This window comes from Trichoplusia ni, chromosome 5, assembly GCF_003590095.1.
Source record: "Trichoplusia ni isolate ovarian cell line Hi5 chromosome 5, tn1, whole genome shotgun sequence".
Lineage (NCBI taxonomy): Eukaryota > Metazoa > Arthropoda > Insecta > Lepidoptera > Noctuidae > Trichoplusia > Trichoplusia ni.
Window position 1 is genome coordinate 11707727 of NC_039482.1, and position 25338 is coordinate 11733064.

General features: G+C 37.0%; 1 protein-coding gene across 3 annotated transcripts in view; it reads left to right on the forward strand.

The window, feature by feature from the left end:
- LOC113494500 (voltage-dependent calcium channel type A subunit alpha-1) overlaps window positions 1-22994 on the forward strand; it is a 124809-nt gene extending 101815 nt beyond the window's left edge. The window contains exons 11-41 of one of the 3 annotated variants that reach the window (XM_026872875.1): window positions 133-234; window positions 1512-1709; window positions 1972-2186; window positions 2398-2610; window positions 3064-3237; window positions 3472-3528; window positions 3731-3820; window positions 4591-4697; window positions 4843-4965; window positions 5155-5334; window positions 5671-5937; window positions 6177-6320; window positions 6769-6970; window positions 7107-7271; window positions 8769-8879; window positions 10493-10576; window positions 11934-12116; window positions 13072-13163; window positions 14136-14289; window positions 14533-14660; window positions 14753-14955; window positions 15135-15337; window positions 15848-15883; window positions 17195-17352; window positions 17983-17995; window positions 19016-19128; window positions 19424-19578; window positions 20986-21066; window positions 21712-21902; window positions 22119-22228; window positions 22784-22994. In XM_026872875.1, the coding sequence (XP_026728676.1) occupies window positions 133-234; window positions 1512-1709; window positions 1972-2186; window positions 2398-2610; window positions 3064-3237; window positions 3472-3528; window positions 3731-3820; window positions 4591-4697; window positions 4843-4965; window positions 5155-5334; window positions 5671-5937; window positions 6177-6320; window positions 6769-6970; window positions 7107-7271; window positions 8769-8879; window positions 10493-10576; window positions 11934-12116; window positions 13072-13163; window positions 14136-14289; window positions 14533-14660; window positions 14753-14955; window positions 15135-15337; window positions 15848-15883; window positions 17195-17352; window positions 17983-17995; window positions 19016-19128; window positions 19424-19578; window positions 20986-21066; window positions 21712-21902; window positions 22119-22228; window positions 22784-22994 (4463 nt within the window). Of the gene's footprint in view, window positions 1-132; window positions 235-1511; window positions 1710-1971; window positions 2187-2397; window positions 2611-3063; window positions 3238-3471; window positions 3529-3730; window positions 3821-4590; window positions 4698-4842; window positions 4966-5154; window positions 5335-5670; window positions 5938-6176; window positions 6321-6768; window positions 6971-7106; window positions 7272-8768; window positions 8880-9711; window positions 9823-10492; window positions 10577-11933; window positions 12117-13071; window positions 13164-13560; window positions 13653-14135; window positions 14290-14532; window positions 14661-14752; window positions 14956-15134; window positions 15338-15847; window positions 15884-17194; window positions 17353-17982; window positions 17996-19015; window positions 19129-19423; window positions 19579-20985; window positions 21067-21711; window positions 21903-22118; window positions 22229-22783 lie in introns of all 3 variants that reach the window. The other 2 variants (XM_026872873.1, XM_026872872.1) reach the window with 2 other exon arrangements.
- The last annotated feature ends 2344 nt before the right edge of the window (window positions 22995-25338 follow it).

Genomic DNA, 25338 nt, shown 5'->3' on the forward strand with positions numbered 1-25338 from the left:
AATTCTCAAATTTAGAAGAAAAAAACATGTTGAACTTCACGATGACCTCTAAAAATTTAAGGACTAGTAAATTCAACAACTTCAGAATATCCAATATTTTTAATAAACCTGATCATAATTATTGTTCCTTAGCGCGGAGAAGAGCAGCGGCCAAAAAGAAGTTAAAAAACCTTGGTAAAAGTAAAAGCACAGACACAGAAGAAGAAGAACAGGATGAAGACTGCGGTGATGACGGTCAGTATCACGATCCTACGCCTTTACACGAATGTTTCTATTCCGTAATCTGAGTGTCGTGTTGTGTGTATACCTTAAAAAACTAACTATCAAACTTTCTACTAATAAACACTAATTTGTTTTTCAAATCAGGAACCAATTCTTAGAAGCATGACTTTATTTTCTTTACAATCATTTTTGTACATTATTTCTCCGTTGATAATAATTTTCAATCTGGTTAGGTACAATGATCTTTTAGGAACATTAGCCCCATTTGTTTTCATTCAAATACTATCCAGTTCTTTTGATGTAATTATATAATATTTTGAATGTTGCATGATATTTGTCGATAACTTTTTTCTTTGATTTATTTCATTCATTCATTGCGTATTCGTACTCTATTTGTGTGTTGGTTGTTTACAGTTCCAAAGAAAAAGCAAGGTATGGGATCAAGCGTGATGCTGGTAGAATATTCCTTTTCATCTTCTACAGTAGTCAAATAGACTAGTCATAGATTTAGGAATAGTTACCCTTATGTTACCCAAACATGAAAACGTTTGTACGTGTGTCGAACAAAATTTATCAAAAAACATATTATATTTTGATTATGTGATTGAAAATTCGTCTTCAAAGCGTACAGACGTCGTAATTCCCTCTGTAATATTCCTTGCTATTCTTCTACCTTTAGGTCTGCTAACTCCACTATCCACACCCAACGCTTGTGTATCGTCAGCTTCACCAAAAGTTACCATAAAACGTGACTGTTTTTTTTTCTGGGGTACATGACGGTAATCCCAGAAGAGGGTTGTTAGTGATTTATACGAGCGATGTATCGGATTGCGACCCCGATTGAATTTCGATGCCGTTTCTATACCGTCCAATTACTGCGGGTTATAAAACTTAACGATCTATAATCAGCTTAGTGTACCTCAAGGGTAATTGTCTCGCAAATTACTCTCGTGTATTAGTAGGTCTGCTATCGTTACGTGCGTAAATGCTAGAATTAATAAACAATTAGCTGGATGTCAAACCCGATTCCTTTAGTGAAATGCAAATGCCGTTGATCATGCAATAAACATTAGACCCTTTAAATTGCCAATAATCGGTTACTAACATGGAATCATTAACACGCGATCGTTCTACAATTAAATACTAAACGCACTCGTTGGCCACAAAAAGCCTTTAAAATTTTCATAAAAATACTAAAATGATGCTTAATTTAAAGTGGTCATTCAATTGCAAAATCAACGGTAATTTCAAAGTTAGTCTGGTCACTAACATGTGTTTTGTCACAACAGGTTTTCTGAAAAGCAAGGCGCGTTCGGCCGGCAAGTGTGCAGACTTCTGGAGAGCTGAAAAGAGGTTTCGGTTCTGGATCAGGCACACTGTGAAGACGCAGTGGTTCTACTGGTTCGTCATTGTCTTGGTGCTCTTCAACACGATATGCGTCGCTGTAGAGCATTATAGGCAACCGAAGTGGCTGACTTCGTTTTTATGTAAGTTATTTGATGTTACTGTTTTTTCCCGCTTCACATGGAGTTATCAGATTGATTTTTACTTTTTTTAAATATATTTTTGAATGTCTTTGCAGTCTAGCATATTCTAAAGATTCCGCGAACCTAAAATTTTAATATTTAAAGTGTTTGATATTTTTATCAGTTTCATCACTTTTCCAAAATAACTTTTCTGCCATACACGAAATTTTAATACGGAGCTACACGTGGGTAATTGACTAACATATAATGTTTTTATTTCCAGACTACGCCGAATTTGTGTTCCTGGGGTTGTTCATGATGGAGATGTGGGTGAAGATGTACGCGTTGGGGCCTCGGATATACTTCGAGTCGTCGTTCAACCGGTTCGACTGCGTGGTCATATCCGGCTCCATCTTCGAGGTCGTCTGGTCAGAGGTCAAGGGTGGCTCCTTCGGTCTCTCAGTACTAAGAGCTTTAAGACTGCTGAGGATATTCAAGGTGAGATACCCCTTGATTACTTTGTAAGCCATATCAGTACAGACATTTAAATTAATAGCGATGAAAATATTATACTGCTTACTAAAATTATTTCTTGATATTTTGTCTAAGTCAAAGTACCATAACCATCAATTAAAAAGTATACAAAAAATCATCAACTTTATTGTTTAAGACAAAACAATACTAACCAAACCATGTAAATTTATTCCAGGTCACAAAGTACTGGTCATCACTCCGTAACCTGGTGATATCCCTCCTCAACTCAATGAGATCCATCATCTCGCTGCTGTTCCTTCTCTTCTTGTTCATTCTCATCTTCGCACTGCTCGGCATGCAGCTGTTCGGGGGACAGTTCAACTTCGAGGATGGCACTCCACCGACCAACTTCAACACCTTTCCTATCGCGTTGCTAACTGTCTTCCAGGTAAATACGAGTATTTGTTACTTTATTTTTAACTTGAATAGAATTTTATTTCTGAACTAGCAGTTGCCCGCGACTTCGTTCGCGTGGTTGGAAGATATAAGTTATGACACCTTGGGCTACAATATCGCAATTTTCTTACGGAACCCTAATATTTTTGAAATAAATTATAGCCTATGTTCAAGGGGATAATGTAGCTTCTCAACAGCGAAACCTATTCGTGGCAAACAAACAATCAAATATTTCCTCTTTATAATATTAGTATAGAACAGAAAACGTGAAATTGTTTGAGTGTTGTATTATTGGTTGCAATTAGGTTTTGTCCCGAGAACAGTTATCTAATGATGTTCTCAAACGAAGACAAAAAATCTTTGTTGATGATACAAGATTATCAGACAATCGAAATTGTAACTTATTCATATTACTTAAACTAATAAAAATGTTTTCATTTTCCAGATCCTAACAGGTGAAGATTGGAACGAAGTGATGTATGATGGCATCCAGTCTCAGGGCGGCATCCAGAGAGGCATGATCTACTCGTTGTACTTCGTCATCCTCGTGCTGTTTGGCAACTACACCCTGCTAAACGTGTTCCTTGCCATCGCTGTCGACAATCTGGCTAACGCCCAGGTACGATACACCATCAACGTCGCATTGCGTTATTTTATCTTAAGTGTATTTAAATCACGTTTTTAATGGGATATTTTAGGTGTTACATATCTTAAGGTAAGGTAACGCAATTTCATACTCTTGATGTTGTGTACGACACAAAAAAAAATTTGCCAATTTGATGTATTACCGTTACCGTGCCCTTGTAAATCAAACGCCGCTTCTCGTGTAAATGTTGCAAATCTGTATTTACAGGAATTGACAGCGGCAGAAGAGGAACAAGTTGAGGAAGACAAGGAAAAACAACTCCAAGTAAGCACCAGCTTCTAATTGTCTCTTGTATCTAGAATTCATCCTCTGATGCTTTGGAGTTAGTCGATAGTATCACAGTTTCAAAGCCATAGCATGTTCAACCACTCTTCCACAAGCATTTACTTTCAAGCGGTTGTGCGGATTGGTTTAAGCTGTTAATTGCAACAAAATTTGTATTTCATACGTTATTCCGGATAATTAGGAATTGGAGAAAGAGATGGGTGCATTACACGCGGTGGACGGCTCTCCAACTGGAGTAGACTTAAGTCCCTCATCGCCGACGAGTAGGAAGGTAAAATAAGCTCGGCAATGGCTAAGCTATGCTTCAAACTGTATTGGTGTCGACGACTTAAAATATTGTTGATATTTTAACTTCTGCTGTTCCATAAATTCTATCACGGATTCATTCCGCAGCTTTTTCTTGACACTGCATGTCTTTGCACGCTATCTAATGTGCTGTTATTTTCTATGTGTGTGTTGTCCATGACTTCGGTGTCAACAATATTTTAAGTTCTTACGCTAGACGGGTCGATGTCGCTTTTGTGAGCAGAATGTCATGATAGGTGTTTTATACAATCTTTATGATCTTTATATAGATGGCTAATGGATGTCAATACATACTTAAAATTTTACGTTGACTTAAATTAGGTGGCTACTTGACTCATCAACAATACATACTGATTCATGGTGTTAAACATTATTTCTGACGTCTGTCTTTCATGCTTTTAATTTAATAGTTTCTTTTGATTAACTTATACATCTGTTTGATACGCATGTTTAAACATTACATCCATCAGTATTGGCTTCCGTATTGTTATTTACTTGAAATCTAAATGTTGAACTATGAATAATGTGTAACGTTAATCGTCGATTATTCTAAATGTCGTAATAGAATTCATTTGCTACAAAAACATCATCATGAAAATTTCTAATTGGAAACTAGTGTAGTTGATTTGGATTTTTCGAGAACATAGCCAGACAAAAAAAAAGTAGATAGATGAGAAATTAGACTTGACAGACCTTATAGGGAACGGATATTTACTGGAACGTGTAATGTTTCAGAACAAAAAGAAAGAAGAGGCCAAAAAAGAAGATGAAGAGGAGATACCAGATGGACCAAAACCAATGCTGCCATATTCGTCCATGTTTATTTTGTCACCTACTAATCCGTAAGTTAACCAAACATTTCTTTTAATTGAATGATTCGATACCTTATATTTTTAGTCTATAATTCCTTAGCTGATTTTTTTTATCATTAAAAAGTATACCAAGATGCGATCAATAGTGATATGAGACATTTTCCTTCTTTTACAGAATTAGGCGAGGCGCACACTGGGTTGTAAATTTAAGATATTTTGATTTTTTTATCATGGTAGTTATATGTATGAGTTCTGCGGCTTTAGCGGCTGAAGACCCCGTAGTGGAAGAGAGTGACAGGTTAGCAGCAATATTTGATATTCCAACATTAACTTGATCATCAACATCTAAAAGTGGTAAAACCACAAATTTGTACTCATTTATATCATCAACATAAACCCTACTGACATGTTACGAAATTCCCCATTTCTAATATTAGTCACTTATTTTCAAGAAAATCTTTTACTAAATAAATTTTCTTCCAAACAGGAATAAAATCCTGAACTACTTCGACTACGCGTTCACGGGCGTGTTCACCGTGGAGATGTTGTTGAAGATCGTGGACCTCGGCATCCTGTTCCACCCGGGCGCGTACCTCCGCGACCTGTGGAACATCATGGATGCTGCTGTCGTCATATGCGCCCTTGTCAGCTTCGGATTTGAGATCGGGTAGGTACTTTTCTTTCTAGTTTTTATTACTGTTCTATGTTAAATTTGGTACCTTGGTCATTAAGAGTATGCTTCTAGTTTGAGGAGGCATAAGTACTAGTAGAACAACAGTTTTCGTTTTAAGGTGGAGTGGAAGGTCGAGTATCAATATCAGTCTCTTACCGTACTTAAAGGGCCTATGATTGTCTGGCACTATTATTGAAATAGTATATATGTGGGTTTTTTTGCAAAGAGCCGATCCTTAATTGAGTTACTCAAAGACTCAAAGAATCTAAATGAATTTATTTTTCATAGTATGCGATAAATGACTAATACTTTATTGTTTCATTGTTACAGAGGCGTGAAAAAAGGGGCGGGACAGAACCTGTCCACGATAAAATCGTTAAGAGTGTTAAGAGTGCTCAGACCATTGAAAACTATAAAACGAGTTCCAAAGTTAAAAGCAGTGTTTGACTGTGTTGTGAACTCTTTGAAAAACGTCATTAACATTCTCATTGTGTACATATTGTTTCAATTCATATTCGCTGTAATTGCAGTTCAACTTTTTAATGGTAAATTTTTTCACTGCAACGATATCAGTAAGAATACATTTGAAGACTGCCAGTGAGTATTACTTTATATTAATTATTAATCTATGTGCTGTCTTGTTTTCTTGTCTAATAACTGTTATGCCTCTTGTTTCCAATACAATATCTATGATTACTATGAAATCTTGACCATAGCCTTCACCTTAGATTACATCGCGCCTTTATCGTCCATATAAAAAACACCAAATCAAAAGTTATCCTTACAAAAATCTTGCTCAGTAAACAACCTAATGTAACCTTTATCCCATGAAACAGAGGGTCGTATTTCGTGTACGAGTCCAACAGTTTGCTGCCGAAGGTGAACCAGCGCACGTGGACGACGCAGTCCTTCCACTACGACAACGTGGCCGTCGCCATGCTCACGCTGTTCGCCGTGCAGACCGGGGAGGGCTGGCCACAGTCAGTATCATTTTTAACTTACCAGTATTATAATTTTGTCACATCTGCTGGAGATCAAATAAATTTTGGGCTTAGGCTCACATTGGGTGGTAAATAACAAAAATCGATCCCGCGGCCGGCCCAAAAGAAGATGGCGAAAACAGCAAAGCTCTGATCAGTTTAAACTGGGGTAAAGGGAGGAAGGGAGAGAGGTCTTTGCCCAGTGCAGTGGGACAAGCTGGTCATGGCTTGTAATAATATATAATTACAAAAAATGGAGTATTGAAGAGTGTCGAAGATGTGTAACCCATTCTTTAACATTGATTTTGAGAGGAATAAATGTTTTCCATATCGATTTTTGATGCCTTTTATACTAAAATCGTAATTTTCAGAAACCGATAACAATAATTCAAATCAATGTCAAATGACTATTCGTATGATTTATACTAATACAGACGTTTGTTTCCAGAGTGTTACAAAATTCGATGGCCGCCACGTACGAAGACAGGGGACCCATACAAAATTTTCGAATAGAAATGTCCATATTTTACATAGTTTACTTCGTGGTGTTTCCTTTCTTCTTTGTTAACATATTCGTAGCTCTGATAATTATCACATTTCAAGAGCAGGGTGAAGCTGAATTACAAGATGGTGAAATTGATAAGAATCAGGTGAGTTTGCCTTTTCTTCTACCACTATTATACATAAAATCTCTTGAGGCATAATTTCAGACAGCCACTTCCCAAAAACTTTAGCACTCAGAACCGCTATGATCCAAATTTGATGTTTCGTTCTTTTGTTTTCCAGAAATCGTGTATAGACTTCACGATAGAAGCGCGACCTCTCGAGAGGTATATGCCAAGCAAAAGGGCGAGTTTTAAGTACAAAGTGTGGAGAATAGTCGTCTCTACGCCCTTCGAGTACTTCATCATGACGCTCATCGTCCTCAACACATTGTTACTCATGATGAAGGTATGTACCACGATGTGTGTGATCTAGAATAATTACTTAACATAAGTTCCCCTAATCTTAATGTAATCTAATATTAAAATAGGTTAAATTATACCTATAGCCCTATACTAAGTACAGACACTTGTTCAAAGAGTGATCATACAAACAACATACGTAACAAACGAAGCACTAAATGTGAAAAGTAGAAAATGATCACTTATTTAAGGTAGTTGCTGAAGAACCTAGCCTGTATCACAAGGCACTGACAGTGACGAACTAGATTAGCAACCAGTCCTTGACTTCACTGAAGCCTGCACTGTACCATTCTAGAGAGCAAGCAAATTTAAGTCGTAAGCTCTCTAGTTTGGCATAATATACTAAGACATAACCCTTGTCGTAAATCGTCTAATATATGTTGGCACCTGATAGAACCTTTAGAATAATTATTTTGTTAGCTGTGAAATGTCTGTTTTAATGTTAAGGATAATTTAGATGACATGATGATATCAACATTATTGGCATAACATTAGTACTGCCTACTGTTAATGTTTTCAAAAACCACAACACACACATACACACAACAACATACAAGTGTTTACGTTATCACAGTACTATCGGCGTCAGTATACACTGCATCGGAATGCGCCGTATTTAAAATTATTACCGAGCCTATCCCGTCAAGTGTACCAAATATTATTTTATTTTGTCCTGTGTTTCGTTGAGTACTCCCTTCGTTACTCCTCGCTTGCTATTCATTAAATATGTATGTATCGGTGTTTACTGCACGATATACCTGTCCTTCCAGCACATTTATGGCACCAAGATACACAAACATTTTATTCGGTAATTCGTGGATCTCTGGGTACAGTTAGGACGTGGCATGGGCCATATATGTTGTTCGTGTTGCATGATCTTATTTAAGACCTATTCCTAATTGTCTTTATGTGGATATTGTGCATGCTTGGTGGAATGGCCTACTGCCAGGCGCGATCTTTGGTGGCTATGGGCTGCTTTGTATATTTCATGGAAATTTGACGATATCGATCACTTTTCTTAATGAGACCAAATTTTATAATGCCGGGTGAATAGCGCGGTCTAAATTATAACACTTTATATTATTTATGTCTATTTAGTTGTATCTATGTATGTAATACATCTATTATGTGTTTATTTTCGGTATGTATCTATAAAATATGTTAGCTTTACTTTCTCTGTGACCCTGTCTAAGTTTATGTTAGTCTAACTATATTTTATAATGTTTCCGCACATATCCTCACCAACTCTTGTCATCGATTCCTTTAGTATGTCTATCCTTCTATCTATATCTATATAACCGTTGACCGTTACCACAACCATAACTAATCAACTGAATGACATGATTCCATACAACTTGCAATTTGTGATTCACATTAAAATACTAATCCTTGTAACGGATGAGGTAATTTATAAAGTAACAATTATGTATTTTCATTGCCATGGGTTTATCGATAACGTCCGGCACTTCATCACAAATGGCAGTACTATAATCAAAATGACATCTACGCGGATGTCCTCAAGTATTCGAATATGGGGTTTACTGGAATGTTTTCTGTGGAAACGGTGTTGAAAATCATCGCTTATGGTGTCAAAGTAAGTACACAAACACAAAGTATCGACCGACACAGTACAGTACATGATGGAACTAAAGTAAATACGATATAGGTACAAATGTACTCTTTCTGCTATTAACGTGATTGTTTTATCTATTTACATGACTGTATGGGATTATTTCCAGCCGTGTATTATTGTATTCCCTTCCCGAGTATCCAGTACTTGTTTCTCTCTGATGACGATTATGATTGTAAACGTTTATTTGCATTAATTGTAAAGCATGGCTTCTTTTCCTGCTGCATGTAGCACTATTGTATGTGAATACACGCGTTATAATGTTTTTCTTCCGAATTGACCAAACAATACTTGCCGAGCGTTGCCAAAGGTGAGTATGGCTTATCACGGTCTGGTATCTGGTGGAGCTCTGCAGTGTTCAAGGTCAGTATATCTTTGTCTACTACTTGTTTCCTGTAATAAATGTTGTCCGTCATGAACACCTAATCGCATGTTTGTACATTCGGAACAGCATGCTGCACGTGCACCCTAAGCCACAAGTCTCGCAACTACATCTCAATACATGATACTCATCGACAATATGGAAACATAACACAAATACTAACACACTCACTTCTACAGAAAAGAAATGTTAAAATAACAAAACATTGTTTATTAGATTATAATATCGGCTAGATAAAAATAATTTTAATCATTCAAAGCTAAATGCTAGAACAAAAACGTTTCAAAATTAACGTATCGAACGACTCTTTGAAAGAAAGAGGTAATGTATTTCTGAATGATCTCGCATTTAGCTTCAATTAATTTGATAATTATTGAGTTAAGGTTTAAAGAGATGGTATTGATTTTGTGGTAGTTTCACGAGGCTCCACCACTACTCATGGACACGTTAACATTCATGAACCTCGTCTTTACGACCTTCTTCCTTCTCGAGACCGTTCTGAAGCTGATCGCCTTTGGGTGTACGGTAAGAATTTGACACACATTGAATTTTTATATATTACATAATTAATATAAAATTTATATTATTGAATTTGATAAATATTATTATGATAGCTTGTTTTTTGAGTATTATGCGAGAAGCCATGGGTATGTAAAGACAAACATTATTCTTAGGTATGAAACTGAGTGATAATGATTTATTGAATTACTAGATAATAATTAATTGTGCTGCGGAATGTATTGCAAATAATATTAATTAATGCAGATGGAATGTGCAATAATAATTTGTTCGTGTGCGCCTAACACAACACACTATCATTATTTTATAAATATTTTAGACTAGCTATTAATATTCAATATTGACTTGAATATATTTCAATTTAGAATTCATTTTAATAGAGAATTTAAGAGATTACGCTTTTTTAATATGACATACTAGGTTTTAATTAGCATTAACTTTACTTAGATTTATAAATAACATTTTTGTATTTGCATAGATTTGAAATTCGAGAGAGATATCCTCAATCCTTTCCTTGATAAAGTCCCCCGTGCAACAATCAAGCAGTCTAACAATGGAAAGTGTACATTTGTATACAGTTTTCCTAAAAATGTTCTTGTACTCGTATAATTCTAAAATAAATTTAAATTAAGTTTTTTTTTTCGGAATATTTGCTAACACAACTATCTGTTTCCAGAATTTTTTCAAAGACCCTTGGAATACGTTCGATTTCATAACGGTCATTGGAAGTATAATTGACGCCCTCATTATGGAGTTTGGCGTAAGTATTGCTCACGTATTACTCTTAAAGGGTGATTCTCCAAAAAATAAAAGCACAAGTTAAGGAAATCATTACCCTAACCGAAAGGTCGAAGACGATGAACTGTAGAGCTTAAATGCCCCATTATTTTGTCGCGATATCAGAAAAAAAATGCGCAGTCTGCACTTAAAAATGTGTTCAAGGGTCATGATATCTTTAACTTGTATTATTTTTGTCCGGAAAGTCACCCCCTATATTCTTCTACACTTGATTATACTAATTTTGTTTCTGCCTCTACTCGTCCCTACTTTGCTGCTGGCAATTTTATTTTGATTTCAATGACTGGAGATAAAGGATCTATCCTGATTACAGACTGACCTTGCTGAAAACTGTGCTGACATATCCTGTCAGCAGGTAACATACCAACTATTTGATTGCTAGGAATCTTAGATTTTTGTAACTGATTGGTCGATGGTCATAGACTTCTATCGGACATGGTCCTATACTTAGTAGTGCTAGAACATATTATCTTAGATATCTAGGACGTATAGAAGTTTCGTAGTATATTGAGTATGGTTGTTCGCTAGGGATCAATCGTTTTTGGGGTTGTTTTAGATATTATGACGATTAAATTGTGTGTTAATATTATAATTATTATAAATACCTAGAAAATTTAAACTTATGTGGATATATTGCTAGATTTTTAATATCGTATTACGTAAATTTAATACTTATATTTTTACATAGTCAGAAGTATTTCGTTTGAATCGATACAGTAAAAGACGTAGCTGTGTTAAAAACATGTACATTTCGCTATTTTTCATTTCCATGTTATTATTTTGATTTATTTCGTTATGTGTTTTTTCTAGATCTCTTCTTATATTATAAACTAGTGTTTTAAACCATATCATTAGATTAATTTTAAATATACTAGTTATTGAAGTATATTTGGCTGAAATGTCAGCTTCTTCAAATCTAATAAAATTGGCATTTTGAACGTCGTATTCTATTTTAATACGAATTTTGAAATCATATAGTTTATATTTCATTCGGGTTATATTCGCGATTCTAAATTAACTTTACTAATCTTGAACAGATCTTAACCTACAAAAAGTCACGATCCCCGAAATCTTCAAACTTAACATGTCCCAAACAACACAGAAGACGTTTGGGTCTAATCAAATTAAAAAACCATTAAGCGAATAAAACCCAAATGAAAAACAAACAAATATAACTGATGTCATACAAATACCTCATATCAGACATCATCTAATAACAATACAAAATTAGATATTATAACTATTATTAATATGAATACTAATGAACAAGCTGTTAATACTGATGCTAGTGTAAGTATTAACTTAAATACAATCTGCAGGAGAACACATTCAACGTCGGTTTCCTTCGCCTGTTCCGAGCCGCGCGACTGATCAAGCTGCTTAGACAGGGTTACACCATTCGGATACTGCTATGGACATTCGTGCAGAGTTTTAAAGCCTTACCCTACGTGTGCCTTCTCATCGCGATGCTATTCTTCATCTATGCCATCATCGGGATGCAGGTCTGTTTCATTCTTTACTGTAGCTGTCCCTTTATTAACTGAACTATTTATATCTGTATTTGTATTTATACTTTTGTGAGGATAATTCATACTTCAATGATACAACGATTTAATTTCGCGTTTTTATCGGGATTGCCCGATTAGTTTTGGATCTAATCACGCCGCTTCAGCTTGTGGAGGTCAAAGACTCTGGTATGATCCGTTGGTCCGAAACGTCGAGCGATCCCGATAAATACTCGAGAGCAAACCTTTGTATCATTTAAGTATCTATAACTACTAATCAATGTTTAATTATTATTTACTTGAATTTAATTTTACTGATATTTGTAAGGATATTTCTGTGGATAGGGATACTTTTGGGGGTAATCTAGTAGACATAAAATAATAGATTCAGACAGTAGATTTTATCATTGATTAACCAATTTTTAATAGTGATCTAGATTTTGATAATAATATATTTTCTATTTATAATAGTTTGTAGTGATAGGGTTAATGATATAGGTTAGATTAGAGTAATGCTAGGACATGGGCTCCGCAAAAATTGTGAGGTCTTATCCTTTTTACATTAGGTATATTTTTTCGTTCTCCCCTCGTATCTTAGAATATTTTAAAGGGGCTAGTAAGAAAGCATTAGGTACTCGTTAGTAACCCTATAACATACTTAGATAACATTTATGTGTACCTAACCCATCTAACATAGTATTAATGATAGACAAAACTAACATAATTTTAGTTCCTCCGGATATTGTCAACCTTAATCCTAGTTCCAATTGTTGTTCCAAAATGTAAATGTATTTAGTTTTGTAGAAATTAACAATAAAATTTAAAATTAATAAGCCAATCTAAGATGAATCTAATTCACCTTAGACGGACTCATAACTTATGAGTAGTGAGTACATTTTAAGATTGGACTAAACAATAACCAAAAACAGTATTGATAAGTTTCTAATGACAGGTTTTCGGAAACATACAATATGATCCAGATGATGCCATCAACAGGCATAACAACTTCCAATCTTTCGTGGCGGCACTCTTGCTACTATTTCGGTGAGAGTACAAACGAGAGTAGTTGTTCTTAGTCTTGCGGCCACTGCCGAAAATCTGTCTCTACTATCAGTGTTACATATGTACTTACTATCATTATCATTGGCAATACTATTATCATCAATATGTATATTCATGAATTTGAAACGTAGATTTAGACGTACCTTAGTGGTGACAATATTCCTGATTGGTGTCCTGGACTTTGAGACTGCTTCTTTGTTTGTATACCTAGATAGTTTGGTACCTGTTTGAAATGATCGTTTTGTCGTAACCCTAGTGCTAGATCTAGATTCGCCATTAGGTAGACTGTTTGTTTTATGGGGTACTGCATAGGACTCGGGCTACGCGTTATTATTTCCAAACAAAGCTGACTTTCTGTGATGTATCTGCTTGGACACAGGTGTTTGGCAATATAGACTTAACACCAGAGTCTGACATGAACAGACACAACAATTTTCGAAGCTTCATTCAAGCACTCATGCTACTATTCAGGTAAGGAACATTGAATACAGTTTACTCCAACCTGAGAATATACTTTTACATCAAGAATAGACAAAAACAAACATTTATCAAAACACCATTTAGACTGCTCCAATAAATTCAACTCAAAGCAATCTATCTAAAAGGCAACAACCAGTAGTATTACAAAAACACTTTTCACTGGAGTTATGGGAGTACTTTAGAATGATTTCATTTGTGTATCATCAAGCACGTTTCATGCATGCACTTCGACTGGTAACAGTTACTATGTATCATCCACATCATCTGTTAGTTGTGAAAGACTGTTTGAACGAGTTGCTAACCGAATGTTTACTATCCCATCAACTTGATATACAAATCATTGAATATTTATCCTAATATTTCCTCTTCCTTTTTGTATTAACAATAGTGTTGTTCATTGCATTAACAGTTTTTCTTGAATTGTTGATTGTTTTTTGAGCGCGATATGGTCGCTGTGAGCCACTGTGTGTTTAGATGCGCAACGGGAGAGTCGTGGCCAAATATAATGTTGGCTTGTCGGAAGCCCGCCAAGTGTGACATAGCAGCAGGCAAGGCCTCCAACGAGGAATGTGGAAGTACGCTCGCCTACGCTTACTTCGTATCTTTTATATTCTTCTGTTCGTTTCTTGTAAGTATACTTCAGTAAGGAATCTAACAAAAAAAGGCCGTATTTTCAAGTCTTGATGCCATAAATTTGAGTCATTACAAGCTTTGAAACGAAAGTGAGAAATAAAACTTTAAAGCCATATCTTTGTCTTCTTTCCACAATGAAACGCTGGCTTGAACGCTTCATAATACGACCTCCTGGTGATTCAAAGATAAAATTCGATGAACCAACATAATACTAACCTCTGCGGTTACAATCTTCCAGATGTTGAATTTGTTCGTTGCCGTCATTATGGATAACTTTGACTACCTAACGAGGGACTCGTCCATCCTCGGCGCACATCATCTTGATGAATTTGTTAGAATATGGGCAGAATACGACCCAAATGCCACGTCAGTATATTCCTTCTGATATTTTTTAATTCTTTGACTTCTCCTAGTAATCGAGACATTCTGATGACGAAACTTTTTTGTGATTCTTTCAGGGGTAAGATCCATTATACAGAAATGTATGATATGTTGAAGAATATGGATCCGCCTTTGGGGTTTGGTAATAAATGTCCAAATAGACTAGCATATAAGAAGCTTATTAGAATGAATATGCCGCTAGACGAAGAGGGGAAAGTTAATTTTACAACAACACTATTTGCCTTAATACGAGAAAATTTAAACATCAAAATGAGATCTCGTAAGTATATCGTTATAACTCTGATTTATTTTGTTCCAAATCTCGAGAGAATCCATTCCAATGAAGTCCTAGACTTACAAGAGCCGCAGTGATGGATACTTGTGGTTTGTCCATTAATATGTTCTTTTGTGCTTAAATAACTATTTTTTTTTTAATTTTGGATACTTGTGAATTCTCAGCCGAGGAAATGGACCAAGCAGACGAGGAACTAAGGGAAACAATCACCCACATATGGCCATTACAAGCGAAGAAGATGCTCGACTTGTTGGTGCCTCGTAACGACGTACTCAACGCCGGCAAGTTGACCGTCGGGAAGATATACGCGGGACTCCTGATCCTTGAGAGCTGGAGGTCGACCAGGTTCAAGCAGCAGGGCGTCCCGGTAAGTACAACCCCCCTACTGCACCTCTCAGTAACTTTGTTCAAACACTTGTATTTATGTATAATAATCAAAATTGTCGTGATTATAAATATAGTATCTTACGTAGATCTTTATGAAGCCAGAGTAAATTCGTGTGGTATCTGCCAATATGTATTGTATATACGTACACTTTGAGCCAAATGTAACGTTACGTGGGTAGGTAATACTACACGTGTACAAGTAGTTTTTGTTGATGGCCCCCTATAATTCCCCACATTAGATTACAATTTGGAACATTATAGTTAGTTCAATAGAGTTGATTGTGTTGTCTACCTGTGGTTGTATTGTTGTGTACACTACCGTATATTAAAAACATTTGAGTTTATTGATATTAATTTGATCCTGTGTTAAGCATCACTTGTGATTGGCTCCCGATACAAACCTCTGTATAACAAAGAGTACAACAATACAGAATCACTTTAGTTGAAATCGACTCTAACGAGTCGACTACATTGGTGGTTTACTTTTCAGGCATTCAACGAGAATAGCCCTACGGCCATTCAGCCGGTAGTATTAAAATATTATACGGAACGAAACTTTAAATACTTTTTTCTTGCACTATTCTAGATATTTTTCTTTATCATAAGTTTCTTCTCGCATTGTGTTTCAATAAATTTATTTTTAATAAAAATCATTAAATAAAACACCATGGCCAATAGACTAAATAGATGGTCACAAGATAAATCAACCAACATAAAAAACGTAGTTTAGTCATTTGATTAATCAAACAGTTTAGACTTAGTACATAGTGACGCACTTGATACCGCAATAGTTTGGCAACCTCGTGCCGGTCAGCCACTTGTTTGTCTGTCAAGTGTCCGTCAGGGCTTCGTAAACCACAACATGATAATACCTGTCCTATAGTTGCAAAATACGTAGAAATATGAATGTGTGTGTAATACTTGTTTGATACCGTGTCTCGTAGCTAGTATCCTACCGTAGATTGTTTGTCTGACCGATGTGTGCCATATCATTCCCCATGCTACTTTCTAGGCAATATACCCCATTTGAACTCTCACTATGCATTCAAAGTTATTGTGAACCATAATTTATAATACTTAGGTAGCCTGCATGGTGAACTATTTGGAAGTATTCACGTGATTTTGATTTCATTCCGTCGCTTTTGTTATCGTTCAATTTACTTTCAATTACATTTTGGCTCAATCGATATCTACCATTTTAGAAGCCTGGTGATATAAGAAACGTCAAAATATTACGCTTTCTTGCTACCTACGCTCTTATTTGCCTCCTGTAATGTTTATACTTATAGCATAAGAATTTATTAAGATAACAATCATAATTCTCAAGTCTGCGCATGCTGGAGAACATGAGTACTCTGTCGAACTTGTATTGATTTGTGATCAAATATTATAATGCAAACGTGAACTTGCAACCTCCGCCTCTGGCTTCAAATTTGTCGCACATGGTTTTTTATATCTAGCACCCGTTTCGAAACAAGATGCTTTGTAATTTCAGCTCTTTCACGGTTTCACCGACATGAACTGAACAAAATTTACTCTAACATGATACAACTAACGTGTGATAGTTGTTTTCTCAGATACCTGTAGCCGAATTCCTCACTAACACATACATAGGTACATTTTTGATTCGGTCGATATGTCTATTCGTTGGATCTCTTACACAAGCGACTCTCTTACACACATACACAGTTTAAAGAGAACTCCAGCATGGACATGATGTATGGGATGTTTGCGCAAACTCATGTAGGCTTTAGCCGTTAGTGAGTATGGGCGCTGTGTGACATGAGCATGCGCAAGTGTGCGTGTGTGGGGGGTGAGTGACGTTGGTCGTGTGTAGAAGGCGTCACTGTTTAACTGCTTGATGGACGTGGCGGCCGGGCTGGGCCCCGGCTCGCGCGCCGGCTCGCTCAGTCACGACGGACCCGTCGCCGACGCGCACGATGACCCGCATCTGCTGGCCAACCTCGCCCGCCGCGGCAACAGAAAGTCGCTCAAGTAAGTCGATGTTAATGTTTATTACATACCTAACTGAAATTAAAATTTTTGATCCTTGAAGGTACCGTTGCCTAGCAGTAAAATTCTTAAATATCCCAAAAGCCAATTAGGTCCTAGCTAGTGCCTCTAAGTTGGTATTAGTATTCTTCAATTAAGACAGAAACTGTGTGTAGCAAAATCTATATCTATACTTACTAATATATAAAGCTGAAGAGTTTGTTTGTTTGTTTGTTTGTTTGTTTGAACGCGCTAATCTCAGGAACTACTGGTCTAAATTCAAAAATTCTTTTTGTGTTGAATAGACCATTCATCGAGGAAGGCTTTAGGCTAAAAACCATCACGCTGCGACTAATAGGAGCTAAGATACAATGGAAAATGTGAAAAAAAAACAGGGCATTATAAATCATAACTTATTTCTTCTACCCACGGGGACGAAGTCGCGGGCAACAGCTAGTTAAAATATAACATGCATTGAGGAGCCATAAATAAATTTACATTTTAGAACTGTTGCAAAAAGATAAAACGAAAAAAAACTTGGAACGTAAAAGTGAAATAAAAATAAAAGAAAAAAATCTCAGTAATTTCGGTCACATTGATCCAATTAATTAAACGCGCTCTCTTTTGTTACAGGAACAATAAAAAGGTGAATACCTTACGTGAAACGGTGATTATGTTGTCTCGATCATTACTGTTGTAAACCTGATCAGCCAGAGCCATGATAGCCATTGTCTAGTGCAATCGATGTTCCCACCAATATCATATCCACGAACAAAATTTTTGCGAACCTTATGAGTAAAGAAACAATTGGCATATGTTTACACATACCTAGTACATGATGTTGGTCAAAGTAACGCCTCTCTGTGTATCGCTAAATGGGTGTCCCTCTAGTAATACCACATCGATGCATTACTCCTTGTCATAGATAGTCGGTGTTGTAAATTTGTGTTCAGACTTTTGTTTTGGGTGTAAACTAACAGAAACTCATAGGGTACATTATAATGTTTGTTGTTAAACTTAGCGATTAATGTTATTCATTTTTAGGTTTATTGTGGTAAACAGAGTAACCTAGGGCCTTAGGCTCATAGTTAAACGAGATCATGTGATGTACATAAGAAGTATTAATCGTACAATTTAAAGTTACAGATGGTTGTTTGATGTTTAGGTAAACAATTTCAGTAATAGATGATTGTTTTTGTCAATCTTGTAGTACGTCTGTCTTTTCTATTTTCTCGAATTATAGGGAATGGTTTTTTTATTCGACTTCTATGTCATTAGGGATGACTATTTGAAGTTTTCTTTAGACATAGCACTTTCACTATCAAGACATACTAACTAACATACAGTCATAATATCTAACATGACACCAGGACATGTCGTTCTTCTAACCGGATCACATTCGCATGCTGTCTTAAATAAACCTAGCATGTTTATAGTTTGTCTAATAGATATCTTAAACAGTTTGGTAAGTAGAATAAACTATAATATTGCACAAGCACGGACTGATGCATGGTTTGCAACTTTTTGTGTGCATGTTTGGCAATTTATCGAACAGAGATTTTGTAAATATGGGACAGTAAGTCTAAAATAACATCCTAAACTAGCTTGCACTAACACGCTTGCCCTGTTACATCCCGTGCGGCGTCTAATGCGGTGTACATTGTAGGTATTGGAACTGCAAGGATCTCACCACGCTTCAATGGAGTCATTGGACGAGGGACGATTACAAGCACCTCATACATACCAAAATGGCCACCACGGAAGATCTTCCAGTTTAAGGTAAACTTCACACCAAAATATAATACTTAATTACTTTTTGTTCGTTTATTATTTAGTTTGTTATTTGGTTTTTATTTTTATAGTGTCATCGAAGAAGAATCAATTGATCTCAAAGTTATCGTAGTGAACAATGGTATGTGCCATGATACACATATTCTACTAACCGAATGTATTTTCTTCAGGACTAACTTTCACTCCCCGACTTTCTCGGTGTTGCATGAGTGGTAACATGGTAACATGCATGGTAACGGAATAAATGTTTTTTGTTCGGTATTGAGGGTTATTCGCTTCGCAGACGAACGCCCAGTCCGAGAAGGCGTGGCCACTACGGAGGTTACCATCACGATATCGGGTTCTCCGACACCGTCAGCAACGTCGTCGAGATCGTGAAGCACGAGCACCAGCGGCACGGCCGCACGCACCGCGCGCCGCACTACTACCACCCACATGGTAAGCGATCACTCCCAGCCGCTCAGTAAGCCAGACCATCAACTACTAATGTATACCAAACAGGCAAATCTGGTGATCATTTATCTCTCACTATTTTTTCCAATAGTTAACTTAGATCGTAGATTTATGAAAGATATTAGACCCGTGTGGAGTTTTCTAATAGCGTATCAACAGGTTTGCCGATCTACCAAGTAAAAGCTTAATGCTATTGCAATTTCTGAAGGTAAAATGTTCTGAAAACATTTGTCATATCTATAAAATTATACAATAATATTATAGTTTTTGATCGAGCTATTTATATGCTATTAAATAAGTATTTATTGTATCTTATGTTATTCCTGTAGTATTATTTATTCATATTGAAACATTTACAGTTTATATACCAAATATATATTTTATTTAGCTTCAATTAATTATCCGATTCAAACAGTTTTGCAAACATTTTTCTTCTCATGAAGGTACTCTGAAAGTTTTGTAAGAAGATGTGAAGTCTAGCTTAACAGTAGTTGTAGATATTCATGTTTTTCGTAGATGTAGTTATAAGGTATCAGCGAGCGAAGCCAACGCTGCAAATTGACAAGTTCATGAACTTAGATAATTAGATTGTAAAATCTAGCTGTAAATTAAACATTTTCACAAGGCTAGTCTTGTAACATACATACTTTATACTTGTAGCTATTTAGCTATGGTTTATAACTGCTCTTTAATTATACTCATGACGTAATTGTTAGCGGTATCACTTATATTTTAATCATCAGGCCACACATAATATTAGATATAAGTACATTACAGATTGGCAATAGAACGAGCCACGAAATGACCTTATAAACCATTATATTATGTAAAGTTTATACAAATTGGCCTGTAATATACCTACCATAAAGTTATGGAATTAATTTGCCTGCTGCATGCTAAGACATTGGTGCCCAACCAAGATATAATCTGCTCCTATTTGCACATAACTGCTTTAATCATGGGCGCCTCGCACCGAGGTGCCTGCGACGCATGCACTTCAGTCTTCAACAAGATCACATGAATCATGCAGCATGCAAAAGCTTAAGGTTTTGTATTTATTTTTGTATTCTCGGCAGTAGTCGGCTATAGATACATCTAAGGAATTTATTTCTTACTGTATTGAACAACTTTTACCTATTGTATCAAAGCATTATTCCATAGATTTTCCTTCAACCGTAGTCACAACTTTGGACACACAGCTAATCAACCAATAACCTCTTCCTAGTCGACCCGACCCCGTGTCCATGAATCCTTTACATCTGGAACCACGTATAACAGACACCCAAAACTTTTAGAGTCACCTTTGTGAGTAAGGAAATAATGATAGTAGGTAGTCCGAGGGGCTTAGGGTAAACGGTGGTGGAAGGTACATGAAGGTATTCCTGACAGCAGGGAAGGAGTGGAGGGCGCCGCACCCTACGACCAGCCTGAGCCAGCCCTCGCGGTCGCCCAGCCCGCCACACCACACCTACGGTGAGATCCACTCGCCACACACCACGGACCTCACATACCACACTGACTATCATCACGGAATATACTTGATACGACACATTTAGATTTAAGTCCAGAACAGGAACGTTACGGTCACGTGTAATTCCGATGTTAAATAGGAACGATCTTGATACCATGTTTGTTAGAACAAAATCAGCCTTCACTTCATACGAAATCTCACATGAATGAAAAAGTTAGTTATTTCAAATTGTTTTCAAAATTTCCACGGCATAACTAATTATAATAAATGTTAATTATTGTAAAGCAAAGGGTCTGAATCAAAATTGAAATTGGCAAACGATATTTTAAAAATTTTAGACCCTTAAGACCCTTTGCTGGCCATAGCCATGTGTCTAAAATTATTAGTTAATTGATGTTGACGAGATCCGGCTTTGCACGTCTGTAGATGTATGAAAGCGGCGTGAGTGTAGACGGAGAGCATGGTGGACATCCACAAGAAAATTGTTTGCACAATTGTTAATCTGACTAAGTATGTACTTTGATTATGACCCCGTTATTTTCCTTGATTTAATTCGAACGTCCTGTTATGTATCATAGTTATCATCATCGCATAAGTGTATTTATTTGTCGGTGGGGGTGTAGAACATCAAATCATTCAGAGCGCAGTTTGGGCCCCGATAGGTGAGCGGGATCGGGAGCGGGACCGCGAGTGGCGGGAGTGGCGCGACCGCTCGTGGGAGCGCGAGGGCGCGCGCCGCGGCCGCGGCCGCCAGCTGCCTCCCACGCCCACCAAGCCGTCCACGCTACAGGTCAAGCAGCAGCCACCCTTCACCAGAATCAGCCACAGCCCCTCGCACGTGAGTACTTTCACAGATCATTTATAAAGCTAACTTGTTCATCATGTTTTAGGTTTCATTGCTTAGATTTGTAGTATCAACGATAAGAAAAAGTGGAAATTGCTCCACCGAAGATATATAAGCTAATGAAAATAATTTATTTACTACTATTCTTCCTCTATTCTAGAAGTCTTGGAGTTTATTGTAGACAAGTTGTGATTGAACATCTCCTTACAGTTATCTCTGAGGCATACGGTTCGAGAACCGCTGGAGCCTCAACATGACGAGTACGAGTACGGCCGAGAAGTTGAAAGACTGATACACCGAGATTATAGATCTAGAGAGAGGTAAGTAGACTGCTACATGATACCTAAAGTAAAGCAGGCCTTAGAGTAGGAATGAGAGTCCTAACGTCCGGATATTACGGACTAGACTTGGTTGCAGCAATATTTATAGCGCTGTGACGATGATTAATGATGCTTATGGTAGGAAAACTTTTGAAATTATTTTATACGAAATGTAACCTGTAATGTAACTAATTCGCTTAAACGCTAAAATTCAGTTTTGATGCAGTAGAATTTGCTAATAATTTTATGGATTATTTTTGACCCTGATTATTTCAATGTACATTTAATATTTTGCTAGTCCTCATTATGAAACAAACTAAATTTCAAGCTTGGTAGATTATCCTGAAAAATTCTTTAGGTTGAAGAATTTCTGTAACTTCCTTTGATACACAAGAGTATACTTAGTAGAATTTAGATTTTTTAGTTTTTAATCCATAATTTGGGTACGATTATTTTCAATGCTTTTACTGTATTGTGGTGACTGGTGCCCCCGCTTGCAATATAGCATCGAAACAAGTGCCGTGTGAGGATGGCTTAATCGCTGGGCGTGTGCAGACGCGGCCGGGGCTACGAGGCGGAGTGGGGCGCGGCGCGCGCATACGAGGCGCCGCTGAGCTACGAGGCGGCGCTGGCGCTGGGGCGCGGCGGCGGCGGCGGGGGCGCGGGGGCGCGCGCGCTGCCCTCGCCCGCGCCCGCGCCGCGCCTGCCCAACGGCTACAAGCCGCGCGCGCGCCACTCGGACTCGGACGAGGACGACTGGTGCTAGCGGCGCCGCCGCGCGCGCGCGCCGCCCGCGCCCGCCGCGCACTCCTGCTGACGCGCCGCCCGCGCCGCCCGCGCCCGCGACCCGGACGATCTCGTTTTATACTCGCCGACCGTGTGTACATAGACGACTCCCGTTGCTCAGCGGTTCGGACGTCGCTTCCGGCCCGCCGCGGCCCGCCTCCGAATTCTAGTATTTACGAAGTTTTGGAAAATTTAATTTTTAATTCGCTAAAATTTTACTCCTTGATTTGTATTACGGTTAGGGCGATCGAGGTATGAGACGGTGCCGGACGACTCGTTTGCGCTAGGATTTTTACATAAAATGAAATTACTAGTCTGTATTGTAAAAGTAAACTTTCTATATTAAATTTGCACTACGTAAAGTCTACGTTATATCGCGTGGTGAGGGCGCGGGCCGGGCGGTCCCGACCCCGCCCGACGCCGTTTCGTATTCAAGTTACACGTTGGGAGAACACTTGCGATTCATCGTCAGACAAATTAATACTAGTATTGTATAAAATATTTACATAGCGAATAATTTTTACTTAGTTAATATATACTAAATAAATAATTAAACATTTTTTATTGAATTTGCTGTCCTTCCCCCAAGTGCTTTATACCTACGTTATTTAAATTTAAATACGATTAAAACTAAATAAAGATGAATTGTGTGTAAACTTTGAAAATATATTTCTGCATTAAATGAATACCTAAATTGTTAAATCGTGTACTGAGTATTGTTTAAAAGATTTTGTCGCCTGGTTTGTAAGATTGTAACGCTACATACGATAGGTCTACGAACCAGTAATGTTATCCCGCGCTAGTTCATACGGAGTGGGAGTATCTCGTTGCTTTGTGAGTTAACTCTTAATATATACCTCAAAGTAACATTTAGGGAGTAAATTAAAGATGAGCCAAAGTTTTGTTGACTATAATAATTATTATACTAAGGATAAACGAGATACTCCCATTGTGCACTCATTGACATTGTAACCAATAGTCTCTGATGTAACGATTTGTTAACAAATAAATAATCTGTTATTCGCATTATTTAAGCTATGAGCGACAATACAAAAAAAAAAGTTTCTTATAGATTAAATATTTCATTAACAACGGATTTATAGTGTTAATGACCGATTAATTATTTCTAATAAATCTTTATCTAACGTTTTGTCACCAGGCACAAAATCGAGTATGTATGTACACTCTGCATCAGAATTGGTTTGCAACTTAAAGAAAAATATTCAAATTTCGAGAACAAAATAACTAATTTCCAACACCAAAGCGGTGAAACCAATTCTGCCTACGACTGTACCGTATAAAATAAATATTCGTTCGATATTCGTCCTAATCCCACTTGATACTACTTCATGCCATTGTCATACTAGTCACTTGTTAGCAATACCTTTGTAACGACTATTGTACTGACAGATTATAGATAAGCCAGTATAGCTTTTTATAGTATAGAGATATATTAATTAATTCAATAAATTCATACAATTCTTTTAACAGTTCACTCAGATTTACGTCATTGGTCAGTACAATAGTTGAGGTGAAGACGGAATCGTTCAACACCATCAAACACATTCGTTGCAAAGCATGATGTAGGTTACTTTAGTACGACAAAATTGTAAATACATGATTTTCTGTGATAACATGATGAAAAAATGAGGATTATTATTAGAACTGTGTGATTGCATAGGGGTGTTGTTCATTTCTCTAAGAGGCGGCGCGTGTTTGGTATAAACCCGGTAACGCTGTGTCGGCTTAGAAAGATTAGCATTACTTATAAGGATACTGCCTATAAAGCATTTCCTAAATAAACTATATGATTGTTACACAAAGTTTGGTTACAATATTTAAATAATTCTATCTATAGTACTTATAATACCAACTCAATGGCGCTGATTCCCGTGTACCTAAAGAAAAATATTAAAGCATTGCTAAATTATATTTAAATTAGAAAGGTGAAACTAATATTTGCACTTGTTTATGTTGTATGTAAATTTTAGTTGGAACATACTTCTAATTTTCATCTATCCCTTTTCGATTGATAAGTACAAGAGAGAAAGATACCCATAGTTTTAAATCAGTGCCAATAGCTGTTCGTTTTGTTTCGTTACCGAATGTGAGTGAGGCTGGAGAGGTTAGTTGGAGAGTGGGAACACGCAAGTTGTTTCCAAACACGCGGCTCGTCTGACATAAGTACCTTTAGTCGATTCGGATGTATCCCACAATATATTTTGATCGTTGTTGTTTGTTGCGAAGGGCAGGAACGGGTAATATGATAGCTTTTATATTTTACCTCTGTTATAGTATTAGTACAAAGTTTCTGAGCTGGTATG